The sequence below is a fragment of the Stegastes partitus genome, unplaced genomic scaffold, assembly GCF_000690725.1.
Source record: "Stegastes partitus isolate 25-593 unplaced genomic scaffold, Stegastes_partitus-1.0.2 Scaffold13, whole genome shotgun sequence".
NCBI classification, from domain to species: domain Eukaryota; kingdom Metazoa; phylum Chordata; class Actinopteri; family Pomacentridae; genus Stegastes; species Stegastes partitus.
In genome coordinates, this window is record NW_007577744.1 from 882218 (window position 1) to 903097 (window position 20880).

At 40.0% G+C, this 20880-nt stretch overlaps 2 protein-coding genes across 2 annotated transcripts in view; both read left to right on the top strand.

Moving 5' to 3' along the window:
• kiaa0825 (KIAA0825 ortholog) overlaps window positions 1-7080 on the top strand; it is a 114635-nt gene extending 107555 nt beyond the window's left edge. Inside the window, exon 22 of the mRNA XM_008288626.1 lies at window positions 6159-7080. Within this exon, the coding sequence (XP_008286848.1) occupies window positions 6159-6342 (184 nt within the window). The 3' untranslated portion in view covers window positions 6343-7080. The remainder of the gene's footprint in view (window positions 1-6158) is intronic.
• Window positions 7081-12023: 4943 nt separating this feature from the next.
• arb2a (ARB2 cotranscriptional regulator A) overlaps window positions 12024-20880 on the top strand; it is a 172625-nt gene continuing 163768 nt past the window's right edge. The window contains exons 1-3 of the mRNA XM_008288648.1: window positions 12024-12110; window positions 12845-12985; window positions 14271-14372. Coding sequence (XP_008286870.1) covers window positions 12880-12985; window positions 14271-14372 — 208 coding nt within the window. The 5' untranslated portion in view covers window positions 12024-12110; window positions 12845-12879. The remainder of the gene's footprint in view (window positions 12111-12844; window positions 12986-14270; window positions 14373-20880) is intronic.

The following is a 20880-nucleotide window of genomic DNA, read 5'->3' on the forward strand; positions in this document are numbered from 1 at the left end:
CTCTGTGCATGCACTTGTGTGTGTGTGTGTGTGTGTCTGTGTGTGCTTGCCCCTGAGCCTGGTTGTGTGTGTGTCTGTGCTCAAGCAAGAAAAAGCGTGTCAGCTTGTGTAACTGTGGATGTCCTTTCAAAGGGCCTTCACAGATCTGTCCGAGGCCCTTTGATCAGACATTCTATGACTCGCCTGCCCTCGGCAGCCCTCGAGATGGGAGGGTGTGTGCTGGGTGGGAGACGAGACTGGTTTGACATGGGTGAGACTGTGTATTTGACCCACATGCTCACACACATACACAAACATATAAACAGCGGCACATATATTAAAGATTTGGAGAAAGTCTTGCAGGAATGTGCAACTGTTAGGAATCACTAGCATGTAACACATCCAGAATTTTAGTTTTTCATATATGAACTCACAATGTCATCACAGGATTAGAAGGTATGCTAATGCACTCAGTAAAGGAATAGTTTTGAATTAGAGCTGCAGAGGTAATTTTGTCATCCTCACATGTATTATAACACTGCACAATATATGGTTGTACTAAAGAATGCAGGTGAAGAGTTAAAGCTACCGTCTCGTGTTTACTTTGAAATAGATTTGCTTTGATATTGCATATTTTTGTCCTTCTGGCTTTAGCGAGTGCCTTGTATCTTTTGAGTGGACATCAGTTTGTATTGAGATGGATCTCAGGTAGGGTCTAATACTGAGTGGCATCACCGCACCACGCGGACATACTGTAGATCTGACACTGAGTTGATCTGACAATAGAATGGATCAGTGTGGCGGCTAGTAAGTCAGAAGGTAGAGCATAATCCCTTCTGTCAAGTCTCTGTCTCGTCAATATTCAAATCCAGCCAGCTGTCCAATGGCTGTCAGTTACAATCTCCCTCTGGCTTATGGCCTAACACAGGCACATATCTAAATTGAATTGGATGTTTGCTTCTCAATGGAAATCGAGTCAAAGAAATGACCTCAATGCCCTGTATTGTGAACTTGTCAGTTACCCCAGCTGAACTAGTTTCTAATGTACACCATCCTTTGTTGTTTTCTTTTTAAATAAATTCAAATTTTTCTCTTAGTTTATTTTTTAAAATGCTGTTTTGTCCTTTGTCGTAACATAAGTGGACACTTGTGTTATTGGGTTGTTTTCATTTTATGTCATGGAGCACTGTAGATTGAAATTGAAAGTTAGATGCATTTGTAACACAGATTCAGACTTTGCTTGATAAATAAATAGCTTTCTTCAGTTAAAACTACTATTGAATCATAGACAAAACTCTTAAACACTTTTTGTCACCTCTTTGGATGACTCTTTATGTTCTTTTCCAATGATTTTCTCACGTGCACTCTGTTCCTTGACACCAGCGTGCACTGCGGTGCTGTTTGTGGAATTACAAAAACAGTACATGAGAATAAAATGAGACAGTATGGACTTTACATGGCTACACCTGATCTGAAGGAGACACATAGACATACCGTGCACATCCTTCCACTAACTACTGTACATTCATGCACTGACCTCACCTTTACCCCTCACCTCTAAGCCCCTAACCTTAAACTCTGACATCAGCAAGAGGGTCTTGAATTTTTGAACACCTGCTCCGGTCGGATAGTTGAAAAGGTTCATCCATCTTTAGTGAGTCCAGCTTACACTGGGCACTCGCTGCAGTCTGGAAGCTAGATTTTTATTTCTCTCCAAACTTTTGAAACATCATCATTAAAGATTTTTTTTTTCCTAGAGACGTAGGGTGAATCTGAGTATCTTGTTTAGTCTGAGACAACCTTGTCAATTGCAGCCCAACAGCCCCTGATGCGAATAGCTAAGCAGGGGCTTATTTTTTACTTTAAAATCTTGTTAAATTCAACTTTCACACTAATCCCAGGTTGTAACCCTAAATTAAATATTTGAAGATGTGACGACCAGGCAAAATGATGTTCAATACAAGTAACCTGACTCTAAAAGTCTAAAAGCTGAAACTGGATCTCACAAGGGTAAAAAAAATAAGAGAGGACGTTTAACCATCGTCTCGCTCTCTCTGTCTCTCCATGTCGCTCTCTTGTTCAGTGCCTCTTCTTTCTCCTTCTCTGACACATGTCGCCCTGGCATGCATGGAAAGGCCTGACCTTTGGAAAGTTTAGCACTTTAAATATTTAGGCTTGGGTTATGATGGATCCTCCAGGCCCTGCGGCAATGTGCAAAGCCTCTGATTAGGGCTGCTGTCGGAGTCATTTAGCTGAGTGTCTGGCTGTCGGTGGCGCTCTCTGTTTGACAGGCGAGCCTTTTAAACAAACAGAGGTCCCAGTGGCAGAGCAGGCAGGGCACCCTGTGCAGCACAAACACCCAACACTGAGAGAAACCACTCAGCCCTCTGACAGCTGCAGAAGCAACCACTGGCCACTGTCTCTCGTGATCCTTCAGGCACTCTGTCTTTTTTCTCACTCACTCACTCACTTTTTTTTTTTTTTACATAGTCTATGCGTGTACCTCTGCCTGTTTTGTTTTGTCGCTGATCGTGTTTTCTTTCTTGCTCGCTTTTTTTTTTTCTCCTGTGCCTTACTCCACAGCGTTTTGCTTTTTTTGTTTGTTTTTTCTCTCTCTCTTTTACGGTTTACATCTCCTTTTTGGTATTATTTGTCTCCGGGAGACAGAGCCTTGCTGAAGTCACACATCAAAGTTTCATCCGTGTTGTGTTTTGAATAAGATTTAGTAAGTAAGTTGATTGCCTGATGATCTCTGAGCAAGGCTTATGCTCTTAATTTGTTGAACATCACTACTCATTATCAGCTGAAAATCAGGATAGATGCTTTCTGTCTTGTGCCTGCATCATCCCATGATTAGGACAGCTTACATTGATGTTCACATTGAAATATATCTGAGCCAGCCTTTTCATCTCACTCTGAGACAATCTCCCGTGGCATCAATCCTGTAAATATATGAGTCTTAATATGTGTGTCCTATTCTGTATTCAGAGGAAGAGCCAAGTCAGCAGCTCCAGTATTAATGCATGAGAAATGAGCAGAGCCCATAAGAATTAAAGGGTAAGACTCCCCTTATTAAGATGTAAATTCCGGGGGAAAACTTGCCGAAATGAGGATACAGTGAAGTTACTGTCAACTTTAGCCTACTTATGCATTTCTAAGAAGCATTGTTGTGTTGTAGCTGTTGAAATTAGATACACACGGCAAAGCACCTTGTGTATTTTTTAGCTCATTTTCAGCACAAGATCAACCAGCCTCGACAAATATGCAACCTATACTTTACGGAACAATTTACACTTTTGGCAACATTATCTAGTGACAGTTTACATGGCAACTATCGTTGTAATTCAATCTCTCTCTGTGTGTGCTCCCTTTTTTTTCTTTCTCTCTCTACCTCTGCCTCTCTCTCATTTCAAATTTGCACTTAACACCTTCCTGGGGAAAGGCTTCTCATTCATCAACAGTGTTTGTCCCAGTGACAAGCAGGGCGCCTCCTGCATATCAATATCAGCTAAGACAATGCTGAGCCTGTAACCTTCAGCTAAATGTCATTCTGCTTAATCCTATTTGAAAATTAAACATTGAAAAACCTTTAGCGTACCTTCCTGTCTTCCTTCCTCTCTCGCTCCCTCCTTTATTGGCTGCCATTCCTCCAGCTTTTCTGTTCTCCCTCACTCCCTTTCTGCTGTTGTTTTGCACGCGGTGTGACATTTGTATTGTTTTGTTTGTGTATTTGTTTCTCATAATGGTTATTTGGTAGAAATGATTAGAATTTTATGTCACCGAAAAAATAATATAGGGATAACGTGTCTGCCTGTAGCAGTCCTCTACTACAACTTTTCTTTTGGTTTTTGAGAGACAGTTCACTTACACTGTGATGGATGTATAGAGAAAAAGACTGACACAGAAATTACCCAGTAAAACAGGGAAATTAGTGACCAAAGTTGCATATGGAGAGAGAATGCCATCACATGAGAGGAAACCTCTCTGTCAAAGCATATTTACATAAACAGATCCTCCCCTTACAGAAGGTAATTACTACACTGACAATGGTTGGGAAATGGAGAAAGAGGATGTCTGATTTGTCCACATACACACTATGACAGAGACAGAAACTTCATCAAAGTGCATTGAGAGGCCCACTTCTTAGTATGCATGAAACACATGCATGATGTTCTTGGTGTTTTACCCCCTCTTCTTCCTTACTCACATGTACGCCTCACACACACACACACGCACGAAGCACGGCTATACGTACGGTACGTGTTTGAAGATACAGTGAGAAATCAGAGGGGAGGGAGGGCAGGATAAAAGGAGACGCAGAGATTGCAATGAAAATGCAATCATTTGCAGTCAGACAGATATAATTCTTCTTTGGAGGGAGTGGGATGCGGCAGCTCAAAGACAGCCTTCAGCCAGCTCTCCATATGGATTTGATTGACCACACTCACTCGTCAAGGGATTCAATTGAAATACTGAGAATGAATTACAACGCGACTACCCTTGATGTCTCCATATTGAAGCCCTCCATACGCTCCGCAGCTCTGTAGCTATTTGAAACATTTGAAAATGTAATGGGGAGACATACTGTAGTCATGATTAGACAAGATGGAGTTACAACATGATATGCAGAGCAATTACCTCCATAAAAGTTAGCAACCCAAACATGGGGTGGTTTTGCGGAAGTTTTGCCATGATTTAACGACAGTAAGAATCAAAGAGACAGAAAGGAGAAGATCCAGTTGTACAGACAGCTAAAGTCATCTTTTCTTTTTCAATGTTGCTTTTTTTTTTAACTTTTAACGTTTCCTAGAAGATTCCTTGAGTTTTCACTCTTTTTGTTTTGATACCTTGACGTGTGGTAGTGTGAGTTCACATGACTGCAAAACTGTGTGTCTGATTGCGTATCACAGCATCCGAAACCTCTGTGATACCGACCCACACAGCATGAAAAAAGAAAGACAAGTACATTCCCATGTGAGAACTTAAAGAACAGAAGTGTGTCTTGTAGAGCCTTTGCAGTCTGCAGTGTGTGTAACAGAATGTATTTCGGACAGACTTTCACTCTGACTCAATATCAGGCCGAATAGCAGGCTGCAAGGACCTTTCTTCTCTCAGATATAGTAAGCGGCAGCACGGAAGTGAAATGTATTCACAAAGGAAAAAATATTGGACACCTTGTCTCATAATTATAAGTCATTAAGTGTAATTACAAGAAAAGATCCTATAATTTGGAGAAAAGATGTCCTATTTACCACTTTTAAGGCTGGCTATATAACTGTATATACAAAACTGCCTATCAGCTCAATGTTCCTTCAGTTCATTACCAGAAATGACTAATGTGAATGTTCTGCTGTAATATCCATCCCATACTTGTGCTTGTCAGAGTTGTTCCGTTGCCATTACGGTAAACATTAAATCAAATGCACACTTGAAACACAGAGGAGGCTAGTTTCACCACACAAATGTGAATGATGGCTTGACTACAGTCTTTTAAAAGCATGAATGTGTTTTTATAAAGCAACCTGTATCACTTTGACTTTCTCCTTTTAGGAAGAGAGCAACTTCCAGCCGGTCGGACTAGACTTACTGCCTGAACGATCCCATTGGCTTGAGTTGCTTGCAAAGTGTTGACATATTAATCATAATTTCTTTCACGTTAATATTTAACAGTGTCTCATACAGAGAAGGAAATAAAAACAGATTAAATGCAACAGTGCTATAGTTACCAACTGATATCAAGCGTACCTTAACCTTTCTTATAGTTACAAGACCCAGATCATAAAATGAAGAGATTCTAATCCTATAATTACATGTCATTTTTGTGTGATTACAAGATATTTTCTTTTTATTATGACATTATTCTCATAGTTACGAGGTCCTGTTGTCACAATTATGAATTTTTTTTTGTAATTACAAGATAATACCTCATAATTACACGATAAGGGTTCAGATTTTTTTTCTTTTGTGAAGGCAATGCACTTTGGTACAGAAGAGTGTCACATGAGCATAAACACACATAAACAGCAGCTTGCGTGTTGGCCCACACCTCATACATCAACATAATGTATAGGTGAAGATGAATCCGGTGCGCTCTGCTGAATGTGTCTTCGTTTAACCCTGAGCGACAGATGTTTGTTGGTATTAAAACAACTGATGTTGTGCGTCTGGATGCTTTCCAGGTGGGAGATGCAGGAGGGCGCGGAGCTGGAAGATGGAGAGAAAGCACTGGTGGAAGAACTTCAGAAAACCTTTTTTGTTTGCTGCTGCAGCCCAGAACCGCAGGACCCTCCTGAAACTGATGAGACACTTCCAGAGCGGACCCAGGGGGAAACACAACCATCCGATAAAAGTGTTGCCCAATAACAGTTCACGCAGTTGGAATTTTTATCATGCTGTAAATGTTTGCTTGTAATATGCACTTGCAGCTCTCTAGGCACTAGTGTGTATATGTGTGTGTGTGTGCGTGTGTGTGTGTGTGTGTGTGGGTGTGTGTGTGTGTGCATGTGTGTTTGCACATTTGTAGGTATAATTGGGTTTGTACATGAGCTGTATGCTGCGAATTTGCATATGTGTGTGCATAAAAACATGAGAGAGAGGACAAGGCACAAAAAGAGAGTGAGAGATGGTGTCTCCCTCTTTATGCACACACCTCAGACAAACTCTCTGTGCTTTCCTATGCTGCATCAGATGCATTTCATCTTTTTGGAGCACATCTGCAGAAATCAGTTCTGGGAAATGGAGAGCCTGGGTTTGTTTGCCTGGGACAAGATGGGACCGTGTGATCATTGTAGGTAGTTGAAGTTTTTTTGAGACAGTGAGTGTAAAGACATTGGTGTCAGCATACTTTCTCCTGGTTCCTGAAAGAAAACATCAAATGTTATGTTTGGGAAGCAAGATGATGTATGTTTTGATTACAATGTGTCCCAAAAATCTGCCCCACCATGAAATATCAGTCAGTATTTTGTGCAAACTGAGAAAACGTTTATTTTATGTGTAACACTATTGCTCAGTATATTTTTCCAAATGTGTCCATATTTTGTTATTTATGAGATGGAATGTTTTAGAATTAAACATGAAAATAAAAGCATATTCCTACTTCACCATCGAATATTCTGCTTCTGTCATGTAATCAATATGTGTGATCTTTGCGCTGTTAATAATTTATGATGGTTTATGACTACAAAGGTTGTGTTACGTTTCTGAATGCATACATCAAATGCTTTTCCTATTACATCTGATGTTCAAACAAGGAGTGCATGACTCAAATGATGCTCTTTTCATCAGCAAGAATATAATTTCAGCTCACAAAGGCTACTACACACCGCAGTTCCTTTGAGAGAGGAAGAAAACATTTCCTGCTCCAGAGAGAGATGTTTCTTTCCTTAACTAGATTTTCAATGCAAATGTAGCAAGATTACAATCGCCAAACCACTTAGAGAATACAAAAGACAGCAAAATGTTTAGCAACGGAATTCTGCTTTTGTCACTGAATCACGGATAAACAGCAAGAAAACAGCATTAGTCTCTTCTGAATGTATTGCATTTAATGTAACGATAAAACAGTTTTATTTTGGTGTGGCCAAAAATTAAGTATTCGGCTAGACGAACGCTTCTTTTATGATCATAACGAACGCTTTGATCTCCTCTTAAGGTAAGTACCTGTTCACGTATCCATGTGTGTTTCCATTGTACTCAGGTGATAGGCTCAGAAGACAACAGTCAGTTAAGCTGACAGCTAATTCACAGCAATACATGACAACAAATATTCTATTATGGATATTTATTTGGGGATTATCGAACCCAAATAATCATTTTTAAAATCCCAGAAGTCATGATGACTTATGTATAAGGAATAAACCATCGTAGCATTTATTTTTTTTCTTCTTCTTTCAATTAACTACTCTAGTGCTTTGTCCACAGCAACTACTTACAGCAGAAACATCTTGGTTTTGTTTGCGTGTTCATTCATTGAGTACGACGAGCTTTGTGTCAGCATGTAGTGAGCAACGTGGTGGCATTTCAGGAAGGACATCTTGGAACTAGAGCACTCTGTTTTCAATGTCAAGTTCCAATCCCTCACCTTGAGTGATAGGAACGTAAACAAGGCAATAACAGGTGTTATGTTTAATACAGTTCAAATAAGAAAATGTCATTTTACATAGCCTGCTGTAAATGTATGCTACCTTTTCAAACTTGTGATGGCAGTGGTGGCGTATATTAATACACTAGCAGCAAAGAAACACTTTATATATAAATGAATGTTGATCTTTTTTTTTTAAAATTACAAAATCATATAGATAAAACAATCAATGTTTGTTTAAATACTCTGCTCTCAGTAAAACCAATTTTTGATTTGGAAGTCATTTTTGTTTTGTCTGAAGTAGTCAAACTTCAGATTGACCCACTGGTGTGACTCAAGTCCACACCTTTGGTCTCACTTGGTACAGATTCTACAAGAAGCATCTCCTTTGTCTTGTCGACCTCAGTGGATATCAATGCCACAATAAGTCATCTCTGTCTCTTATTTTGGCGTCCCTCCGCAGCATCTCCAGTGCTCTGCTCGAGGAATCAGGATAACTCTGCCCCCCAGAGAAACAGCTTCAACTTCTAGAGGGCATCCAGAAGTAGGACATCCAGCTTTAGTGTAAAAAGGAGGGTATTTTTTGGTAAATCAACAGCAAATGGAATGAAGTAAAGCCGCAGGCACCTGATTCAGGTGAACAGGATGTGGCAGGTAGTTTTTGGTATGTCACTTATAGCACAGTATCAGTATCAGTCTGGCAGGTCTACTTTCAATCAAACCACCTTCCATTCCCTTTAAATATACTGTAACGTGCTCTAAACCATGTCATTCTGACAGTTCAGTGAGAACAGTCCTGAACACTTTCACCACAGTGACTTCTCCCTGGAGGAGACCGATGCTGGAAAATCATAAACAGCGTTTGTGCACACACCTTAAATATGACACTGAGGGTAAATTATTATAAAGGCTTAAAAAACACATTTGTGAAACATGTCAGTCTTTTATAAGTGCTGCTGCTGTCCTGACCTTCTCTTTAATTATTATAATAAAACAAGTAATGTTGAATCTTTTCTTGTTTTAGGGATTTACATAAAATTCAGTGACAGTCTGAACCCCCAAATCCTTTCAGCAGGTTTAAAAGACATGTTGTCTTTAAAAAAAAATCCCCACAATTACACCAATTATCAGAGCCAGAAACAGTAAACACAGAAAGAATTTTCAACTTTTTCACAGCCTTTAAATGAATTATTTCTAATGTGTTGGTCTATCAGAAAGAAAAAATAAAACAACTCTAAGCTTAAAATCATGGCATTTCAATAAATTGTCTCATTCTACATATACAAATAAAGCATTTCCACTAAACAGATTCCAAACATAAGGAAAACATTCTGCACTTCTTCTTCAACCTTCAGGTGACAAAAATTCAGGACCTCTTGGACTGAACTGCAGGCTGTGTTTACCCAGAGCAGATAGGAGAGATGTATGAAAAATGAGAGAGATTAAGAGGAAAATAGAATAAACTGTATCATCCATCCATTATCTATACACCGCTTAATCCTCACTAGGGTAGCGGGGGGGCTGGAGCCTATCCCAGCTGACTTAAGACGAAGGCAGAGGACACCCTGGACAAGTCAGGAGAACCTGGAGAGAACCCACTCTGCATGGGGAGAACATGCAAACTCCACACAGAAAGATCCTGGTGAACCACGAACCGGCGACCTTCTTGCTGTGAGGCAACAGTGCTACCAACTACGCCTCCTTGCAGCCTAAAAGAGTACCTTTATAATATATTGACATATTTCTCTAACTTCCTACAATTTCAAAATTACAATAGATGGTTAATACGTCTGAGCATTACTGTATGAACTATAATGGTAAAATGAATCAAATATCAAGCATATGATGTAAAAATAATATCAGTTGATCACAATTTTGGAACAGCAGAATCAATGTGTTTTCTTTTGCCTCATAGAAATAACAAAGTGAAGCTGTCAGTCGAGAAGTACGGACTTTATGTTCTCTAAATGTACAAGCACATACCAGCATAGGGTCAACCAGCAAGCTGAACATAAACCTAAAACCAACTGTATAAATCCAATAATTTACATTTTCTTATCCCATAAAATAATGGCAAATTTAAATTATTAATATTAGATCTTTTATATATATATATTTTCTTTAAAATGGCCCATCCCTTATCCTCTTCAGGATTAGGGATAAAGATTGAGCTGTGATTAAAAAAAACCAAAAAAAAAAACATTACCACTGATGGATGAGGTATTTGGATCCTTTATGTAAGTACAAGTAATACCTATTGTATGCAACAAACAAACAAACAAAAAGCATAGAGAGTTATATTCACCACATATAGAACTGTGCAAAAGTTTAAGACACTTTAGATGTTTCGATTCTTATCCATCATACAATACCATGAGGGAGGCGTTTGGTCCTGAAGTCACTCTCCAGCAGGTCAGTGACCCCCAGACATACAGCCAGAGTCATAAAGAAATATCTTCAGTGAATTTTGCAACAGATGGTATAGCTCCCACACAGCCCTGATCTCAGCATCACTGAATCAGCCTGGGTTTACCTGAAGAGACAGAAAGCAAGTGGAGACAGCCTAAGTCCACGTTAGATGTGTGGAAAGTTGCCAAAGATGCTTGGAACAACTTACCTGTCAAGTACTTTGAAAAGCTGTGCACAAGTATACATATGAGAACTGTTGCAGTTTTAAAGGCAAAATGTGGTCACACCAAATAATAATTTGATATAGGTTGTTTTTCTGCCTGCCTCACTTTGCATTAGGCCAGTTCATAAATAATCGCTGCATATGGTATTCTCATTTTGCTTTTAGTGGCTAAAACCTTCGCACAGCATTATATATTACTGGAGTATTATTACCTGCCATCTATAAGTCAGAAATATAGCCAAAGTCAAACCAATGCTCCCCGAAATGTACCTGAACAACTTATCCACACCTTTATTTTCTTCTGCCTGGACTACTGCAACATACTCTTCTCTTGCCATAATGATGAAGCAATTGCCTGTTAACAGCTGATTTAAAACTCAGCAACAAGATTACTCACAAACACTGGACGCAGGGAAAATGTAACTCCAGGCCTGACCGAGTTATGCCGGCTCCTTATTTGATACAGAACTCAATTCAAGATTCTCTTGATTGCTTTTAAATCTCTACTCTCTACATCTCAGATACCTCAGATATAGTCCTTACTAGTGTTTTTACACTTATGAGTATGCATGGAAAGTGTTACATATGCACAAACATCAGTTTTTAAAACTACAGCTGTTAAGTGAATATAGTGGACTATAAATCATAGGTTTCTACAGAAGAGAATGCTTTCTTTTTCTTTCATCACATTTGAGATAGACAAGTCCAGAAGGGGATAAGACAAGAAAGGACAACACTTCATTACATTTTGGATGACATTTTTGTGCCAGATATTGCTCAGAAAACAAAACTGCGTTACATGAGAATAATAGCTGTCGATGTAATGAGCTATACATCGACATATTGTGCATGAAAATAAAATACAGAATGTCATACTGAAATGTATATTGTACAAACTAGTGAGAAAAGCAATATTGTAGATGCCATTGGTAGGATTTGGGCTAGTTTAAAGAAAGAAAGAAAGGAAGGAAGAGAAAGAAAGAAAGAAAGAAAGAAAGAAAGAAAGAAAGAAAGAAAGAAAGAAAGAAAGAAAGAAAGAAAAGGTTTTAAACTCGGGAAAAAATGACAATTCTGAAAACACACAGCGAGACCTCAAATAAAGTTTGGCCCTAATCCTCTTCCGTAGTTTCCCATCTGACATGCATGTTTAAGTACAACACACGTGCAAATATCCGTCAACCGGTGAACAATGTGAACAATACAGTGCAGACAAAGCCAAGTGGGAGACTGACACGGGAGGAAACATCTGCAGCAGCTGCAGCAGCTGCGGTGCTACTGTCTCTTTAAATATCCCTTCCAGTCCGTTGCCCCGGTAACCCGGAAGCCTCACGCGCTCCATGCTGCACCGCTCAGAGTCCTTCCTGTTTTAGAAATTTCAAGGAAGCAGCAGCAACTGGAGTCAGGCGCAAAACACTGATGGTGCGTGAGTCGAACAAACAGTCTGCATGCGTCTCCCGTAGACGGCTGTTCCTCCTCGAACGTCTGCGTAACGTTTGGTCGAAGTTACTGTCTAATAAAAACTCGAGTGTCCCGCTGTAAACCTGCTCGCAGTAGCTCCATGTCGGGCACATTTTCCCGGAGTTTGTTTTTCTTAAGAGTGCGAAACATTAAACAGATGTTGGCTGTTGAGCAAGAAAATGACGGAGCAGTTTGAGGTGGCTGTGAAAATTAAAGAGTGTTTTTTTAACTGCCTGCAGCGTGGCTTTTTAGAGCAAGAGTAATTTCGATATCTGTAAATATTTAACTCAGTTGTGGCACGTGTACAACTGAGGGACACACGGCTGCTGCCAAACTAATAGTTACAAGCTGCGTAGCTCCATTGTTGACAAATAGTTGAGTTAGCTGTGAGTGTCGTGTGTTGTTGCAGCGTAAATGCTCACGACTGTGTTGTGTTTACTATGCTAGAAGCTCGTGCATGAAAGCAGGTTTCAGCAGGGAAGTGTTGGCCTTCTGGCACTTTACAGGTGCAGCAAGCTTGTAGACTGTTGCCAATATGATCATAAGAAAGGATTCAGGTTAAAAGACATGTTATAATATGATATGACAGTACATGAGTTCCTAGAATGGAATGTAGTTTATTGTTTTCTCATTGCAGATTTCCCTCAGTGCATTGTATGATGTGTAGTTTTTCATTCCTTGATCTCATGTGACAGGATTCGTCTCTGTGATCTTTGGGAGGGGAAGACCCATGCTCTCTCACCTTTGTGCTGCCACACCAGCCGTGTACATACTGTGGATCGCCATGGCCCAGGTTGCTGGCCAGGAAGACAGAGAGAAAACTACCGCGCTCAAAGGTGAATTAAAAGATCATACTGTGAAAGCGAAACAAACAAACAGAAATCCCGTACGACAACAGGTAGCATTGTTCGTGAAAGAGTTGTGCTAAGTTAAGTCAGAGCAAGCACGTCAACATTTCCGGCTTGTCTGGCACACACAGCTGAATAACACTGCAGACTGTAATTTTATATCACTTATGACGTCCAGGCTAGTTATTTATAGAGGAGCGATAGAGTCTCGATCTACAGAAAGGAATGTAATCAAGGAGTGTGCAATCCTACGGAACTGCTTAGTGGCCATAGAGGAAAAAAACAACAATGCATGGCCACGAGATAGTAACTCATGGTCACGAGTTATTATCTCGTATTATGCATTGTATTTTTTTCTCCAATGTCACTTCCAGAGTTCAGTAAAGTTGGAAATATATTCAAAGATTCGAACGTCCGGCTTCAATAACTCCAAAGCGAATCAACAATCTACAATCAGCCAAAATCGTTTTTTCCCCAAAATGAGACGTCCTCAGTTCTTTATGAATTACATTGATCTTTACGTGCAGCCGGCTGCCAGACCGGAGCTCAGGAACCGTTAACAAACTACCACGGCAAAAGGAAATGCTTCGAAAAGAAACTCAACAACATTACATTTATTGTTTGTAGTGTCACATTACACATCAGTGACCTTCCTCTGGTTGTACTACAGCTTTTAATATAAATGTATATAAAATGTATATGTGTAAAAAATAGAATGTGTGGGAACAAGATAATAAGTCATTACTTCAAGTTAATAACACATGGGAGCGAGATAATTTAACTCACGGCCATACATATATTTTTTTCCCCCCTCTATGGCCTCTCAGGGGTTCCAAACAATCCAGAGTGTATTAAAATATATGTCGGATTCTAAATAAGACACGTTTTAAACTTTTGTACCTTGAATTGAATCCCCCATCAATTTTAGATGTTTACTGTAGCTATACATCAAGAATAAGTGGCAAAGGCAATTCCTTTCTGCTTCAGTGGCAGAATTTGCAGAAAAATGTAAAGAGACATTTAGTTTTGTTGTTATTTGATGTGAATACTCTCTTTTCCATCTATTGTTACACTTGGAGGTGATGAAGAGATTTTAGTATAAGCGACCAGGGGGGACTTCGGCTTAGCATTTGTTGTTGCTGCTTGACGACCTGGGGATTATCAAAGCAAAATTTAGTTAATCCTGCTAAACATTCTGAAGTTATCATACACTCTTAAGAAAATCGGCTATGGCTTATATTTCTTTATCCCTTAATTTTCTCTTTCTCCACAGATTTGCTGTCAAGAATAGACTTAGATGAACTTATGAAGAAAGATGAACCTCCTTTCACTTTCCCCAAAACACTGGAGGAGTTTGAATACACCTTCAATGAATGTAAGTCTATACATCTTGTCTTTAAAACACAAACCACAATGATTTTCATGGGTTGCTCAGTTGCACATAAATCCTGCTGCTTTAAAATAAAAAAGAGAGCCAAATGCCATGAAACATAAAGCCCCTTTCAGACATGCATTTGCACTTTCCATCAACCTGAACATCTAAACGTGTTAGCTTCATGTCTAAACGAGCGCTTAGGTCATTTCTCTGTAAAGTTCCAATGTAATCTCATTTAAACTGTCTTGTCTGTACTGCCTGCAGTCACATTACCGTGGATTCCACGGGAGACGTACTTGTGGTAGTTACTTCAACGATTGGCGAGGCCACATTCTATATATAGTGATGGTAGTTATGGGCTATTTCTGCAAACAATCTGTTGGAGGAATGGAAACATGGAAAATCACCTTAATTAAAAAATAATAATTAAATGTAACAGATAAATATGTTGACTTTAACCCTCTGAACCTCAGAACCTGCTGGTGTATTTGATAAGCATGTTGTTCTTACAAAATAGCCAAAATGACACCATTTGTCAGAGCAAGAAACTTTATAAACGTTGGAGTTTGAACTCTCTGATGAACAACTAATCAATGATGCGCCATTTAGTCAGGAAACATAGCCAAATCTTAGATTAAAATCTAAATATTTCATGAAAATACTTTTATTCTGCACGTCTCGTTTAAAAATTCACCCACCAAGAAGTTTCAACTAACCAGATAAAATCTGTTAAAAAAAAAAGAGAGAAAAAAATCTGTGCTCCTGGTTGCAACCAAGAAACCATTAGTTGCTCAGCTGCGCCGAACAGTCATGTGACAAACATTTAAATACTTTTTGGCTGGATTGGTATGAACGGCAGGCTGTGTTTACACAGAGCAGATAAAAGAAAAAATTGGAAGAAAAGAAGAAAAAACTTTAAGTCATAAAATATCTATCATATCTATCCTAGTTTTTTCCCAAGTACTGATAATACCTGTGGACACTTGGAAAAATGTTGTGCATGCTGATTTCACTTTTTTTTTCAACAAAAACAAATAATAATAACAATTAAAGCATTTAATTTAGTAATTTCCTTATGATTTACTGGATTATAACTGTATCATGCTGCACAGAAGACATTTTTAGCTCTCTCTACTTCTGGTCATGGTTGTGCTGTTTCCATAGAAGTGCAGGACTTTCTATTGCAGTGAACAATGAGCCCACAGTGAGGTGAGATGTGTCAAGAGCAGATAATAAAAAAAAACGGATCCAACTTTTACGGTAAAATAATATCCCAATGGCAGTGATGGTGCTCATGACTCAATATGAGGACTTCTGCTATCAAACCAATATGTATGACTATGTGTTACAGCTCACCTGTCTGAAGTGAAGGAAAGTACACAGAGTGACTTGTTGCTAGATCTTGACTGATCCTGTCCTCCATGTTGACCAACTTGCTATTAGTTTAGATTTATGCTTTTGTTTATTAGTAGCTCCTTGAACTTTGATGCTTTGTCCAATATCATGGGTGTGGCAAATATTGCACTTGTACTGTGACTCTCTCTGTCACTGTCGTGGTTATATTTTACTGAAGCCGTGAGGAACATTAACGTAAAGATGACCTTCATCTGAATGACAGGATGCCGTCACTTTAACAGATTGATGAAGCCAGTAATGTTACATATTTTGACAGACTGTGGCTCGCTTGTGTATTGGTTTCCTATCTTTTTTGGCTTGTGACACCTTAAATCGAGGCAGTGTCTTCATGCAACCCATTGATATAACCTGATAGTGTCCACCAAAAAGTATAATTTCCACTTGAAACTTATAAAGATTGTTTCATTTGAATAGCTGTTAGTGACCTGATGAGGTGAAACTATCCAATATTTTAACTTTGCAACAATTTGAAAAGTCAAATTTGTGCAGTGGTGTGCCGGCAGGGCCAGCGAGGCCTTCTCTGCTGGTCTAAACTCTTATCAGAATCACTGACTTACGTTGTAAAATTTTCCAATTAATCTTTTAGCTTTCTTCATTTAATAGCGTGTCTCTGGACTGTGGTGCTTCCAGCAGTGAATGTTTAGATTAGAGGTTTTTTTGTTTTTGTTTTTTTTTAATCCAATCATGTTTCAGCCATCATGTGTTGCCAGGGTCACAGAAATCTGCCCTGAGGCCTTCAGAATCAAAAGTGCAGGCCCATGTAGCTTAAAATGTATTGTAATGAAACTGTTGCTTTAACCAATCAGATTTAGAGTTGTGGTCCCAGGGCCAGCTAGCTGACCTGCGATGATGTCAGCACTTTCATGTCCTCTGATTGGATGGTCACAGAGCTTAGCCAAAGCTATCGATTGCTATCTGTAGCGACCTGCACAAGCTAAAACTTTATTGTATAAGTATGACATTTTTAAAAAAAAAAAAGTTAAGCAAGCCGACATTCTCAGCCCTACAGTAAATTAAAACTTATGACAGAAACATGACTGGACGGACTCAACTTTCAGCATTAGCCTCCATGACAATAGAACAGGACGTGTTGGAAGTAAACGCACGGATTGAACTGTTTGATGAAAGAAAGGGGGATGGATTTTGTGTTCAAATAATCACAGGTTTTGATGAGTAAAATATATATTTTTGTCATTTTATTGGGCTGATATTGATGCTCCTGTTAGATGTGCAGGTTCTCACCAGAAACGTTTGACAGCGACACTCCCCCTGTTAGCTAAGACGTTCGCTGCTAATGAATAGCAGCCTTAGCAGCGAAGACAACGGTAGAGAAACGAGTTTCTTAGGAAAATTTGCACATTTTACTGTAAAATATTCCAAACACGCAGCTTGAAAGACAGCGTAGCGGATCAAGACACAGCGTGGTTTTTCAGGGAAATGGCTTAGTGAGAACCCTGATGTGGTGTATGTGGTGCAGCTGTGACTACAGTTAAAGGAGACTTATTGAACTGTTTTAACTGGGTTTCTTGCTTTCGTAATGACATTCATTCTCACTACATGAGATACCTGTCTGCAATGCAACATCCTGTTGTACTGCCTTTCTGCATAATACTGATGGTTTCTATAGCCTTGGCGTCATAATGACAGTATTAAGAGGTGGTCTGATTCAGGTAGGACGCTACTGAAGGGCTAGGAGTAAAATACACGACCCGCCACTGGATTTGTGTACCGTAATTTTCGAACTTTTGAGCGTACCTGAATATAAGCCGCACCCACTAACTTTAAAAAGAAAAAAAAAATACATATATAGGGTGCACTGGTCTATAAGCCACAGGTGTCCACATTGTATCAGGAGATATTTATTCAGGAAGATGTTACACAGAAAGATTTTTTTAACTTTTAATTAAGTACGTACCGGTAGCATACACGAATATGTACCGTAAATGCTTTTTTCCTACACGGCTGGTTAAAAAATAAATTTAAAAAAACAGTAGCCTACCAGGAAATATCATTGATCGCTATCTTCATCTTCCTCCTGCGCACTTAAGTTGTCTTCTTCAGTGTTGGAATTGAACAGCCCCAGAATTACTTCATCACACACTTCCTCAGTCTGTCTTTCGTTGTCGCTCTCAATGTCACTTTCATCTCGAGGCAAAGTTGTAAAAATCGTAAAAATCCATAAATTAGCTGCATCATTGTTTAAGCCACAGTGTTCAAAGCGTGTGAAAAAAGTAACGGCTTATAGTCCGGAAATGACAGTAATCCAACAATATTTTTCCAGCATTTATTCCCCTTCCTCTTGTCATCCCGAGAGTATTCTTGCGACCACTGGATGGATCCAGGGCCTCGGTTTGGGAACTACTAGTAATTATAGTTCTGTTATAGTGTCGTGTCAGCATTTTTAAATTAATAACCTAAAACTGTCTCTGATGTTACTTGGGACACTTTGGGAGTACAAGTATTGACGTGTGTCAGTCAACAGTGACAGCAAGGAGCAGAGCTGAACCCAGAGTGGTGTGGATCCAGATGATATAAAAGTCTCTTTAGGTTTCTCTTGGCCAGCTTTAATCAAGCCAGGTGGAGGGAAGGAGGAAGAGTTGGAAAGGTAGCGGCGCTGGTGATTTTGGCTCTTATTATTCCCCCAGTAGTCTCTTCCCCTCTCTCTCTCTTTCTCTCTCTCTCTCACCCCCTCTCTGTTCTCTGTCAGTGTCTCTACTGGCTGTCTGGCTGGCTGAGTGGGGGACATGTTGTGTACTCTACGGCCCGTCAGTAACCTACTCAGCCTTGCCCTCTGCCTGACGGAGCATTTGCATAACCTCGCTGTGCCTAAGAACACAGACACAGAGACTTAGCCCCCACCCGCCATTATGCCAACACCCGCCAACCACTCTACCGCTCCCTCAAGTCCCAGCTCAGTCTAGCATGGAGGCAGGAACACATTCAAAGGCTCTCCATCTCCCCTTCCTCATGCTCCTGTCTTCCCTCATTCACTTTCTCTCCCTTTCACTGTATTTCTTTATTTCTGCCCCTGTCCCGCTCAAAAACCGAAACACAGCTTACCCACCAACACACACACTCACACATGCACATATACACACACACCCCTACCAATCTGTATTTCTTGTCAATTTCTTCTCAGGCCTGTTTTTGAAGGATAGCATTTCTATTAAAGCCATGGTGGCCCTCAGGCAATGTCTCTAGTATGTCGACTCACCGTCGCTCTGGCTCGCAGGCATTTCTATAGCTACACCCAGGCTACCTTAGCCTGAGACAGGTGGAACAAAAATGTTAATTTGACCATGTAATGATGTGAATACAGAAGAGGCTGTGTACAATAGTTTGCAGGTATCTTAATCACTGAAGATGATGGCTTCATCTCGCTAGCCCTCCGGTTTTCCATTACTGGAAATCCAAGGTTATGTACACCTAATTAAGCGGCCAAATTGAGAACAGAATGCTAATTATGACAGAAAAAGAGGAGAAAAGTTGAGAAAATGTTATTCCTTTGAGAGGATGAGTTGGGGGAGACAGTGGAGCTGATCACCCCCCAGCCCACACACACACACACACACACACACACACACACACACACACACACACTGCACTCTTTTTCTCTCTCTCCCTCCCTCACACACATGCACACACACACACACCCTTCCCTTCCTACAGTAGGATTTCATTATAGCTCCTCTCTTGCCTCTCTTAGGCAGTACTGTTTAGATCCTCACCCCTCCATGAATGCATAATTGATTTTCTTCCAAGTTACTTTTTGTGCACAGTGCTTTATCCTGACTTCTCACTTGTCTCCTCCTCTATCTCTCACACAATTCTATTTTTTAATACAACATGATACCAAACCTATATCCAGGTTTACATGTTGTCTAACAACTAACCATGAAAGCAAATGCTGTAATACACAGTGAGCTAGCAATGCAAGATTTATCACATTGATAGAGGTGTGAAAACGGTAGCAATTTAGAAGGAAATGAAAAAAAATGCTCATGCACTTTTTTTTTTCTATCTTGCAAAGATAGTATATTTATTTATATCGTAGATGGGTTTCCTCACGTTGTACAATAATTGAGAAAGTATGAGAGCCCCCTGGCTATTTGGGTTAAGTATGTGTACTTTTTTGTGGTTTAGCTCTTACAAATTTTGCAGTCATAAAGGTCAAAATTAAATTTAACACTGTTTACTGTTTTATTGTGTTGTAGTGTCAACTGCAGGATCGATGGGCTCATTGCTAAGGTAGTGGCTCCACAGCCACACAAGGGGTAATTGTTTAAAAAAGTAGCACCATTTCCGCATTTTCCTATCTTATGACTATTTTATATGAAATCAATCCTGAATGTGTTAAAAGCTCCCCTTGTTTCCCTGAATTATAATAAATCACTTAAGTATTGTTCCAAAGACCTTTTGTTCATTGTCTATCTATTCTTGTGCGTCGTAATGGCAAAGGGACTCACTTGTAACCATTTACAGAAGCACACATACTTAAGCCTAGTGACACTGACTGTATGCCCACACCTGGTCCTCCTGGCTGGAGCCGTGTGTGTGTGTGTGTGTGTGTGTGGGTGTGTGTCTGTGTGTGTGTGTTTTTGGGTGTGTAAGCTGTGCTGGTTAGGGTGATTGGCTGATGCCCAGACTGCATCCTCAAAGGAATTACAAGGAGCAGTTGTCGTCGTGGCTAATGCGTGCCAGCCCACCTTCCTCTCTTCACGCTCACACACACACACACACACACACACACAGATAATAAACACGCGGAGAACCTTTTCCACACCTACTTTAGTCTTTGCTCTTGGAGATTTCAGGTGGAAAAGGCAGGGACAGAACTGTGGCCTGTCGCCAGAGTGAACAAGGAAGGAGCGGGAGAGAGAGATGGCCCCAGTTAAAGAGGAAGGGGAGAGGCTTTTAGACGAGTGAAGAGACAGAGAGGGAAGGAGAATTTTTACCATACCAGCTGTCCAGCTCTGGCCTGCCAGACTACCCAGAAGGCTGCTGGAGTCGTGACTGGAAGAATGCTGCTGCATCCACAGGCCTTGTACCTGCCAGATGGGGGGCTGAAGGAGGGAGGAAAAGGAAGCGAAAA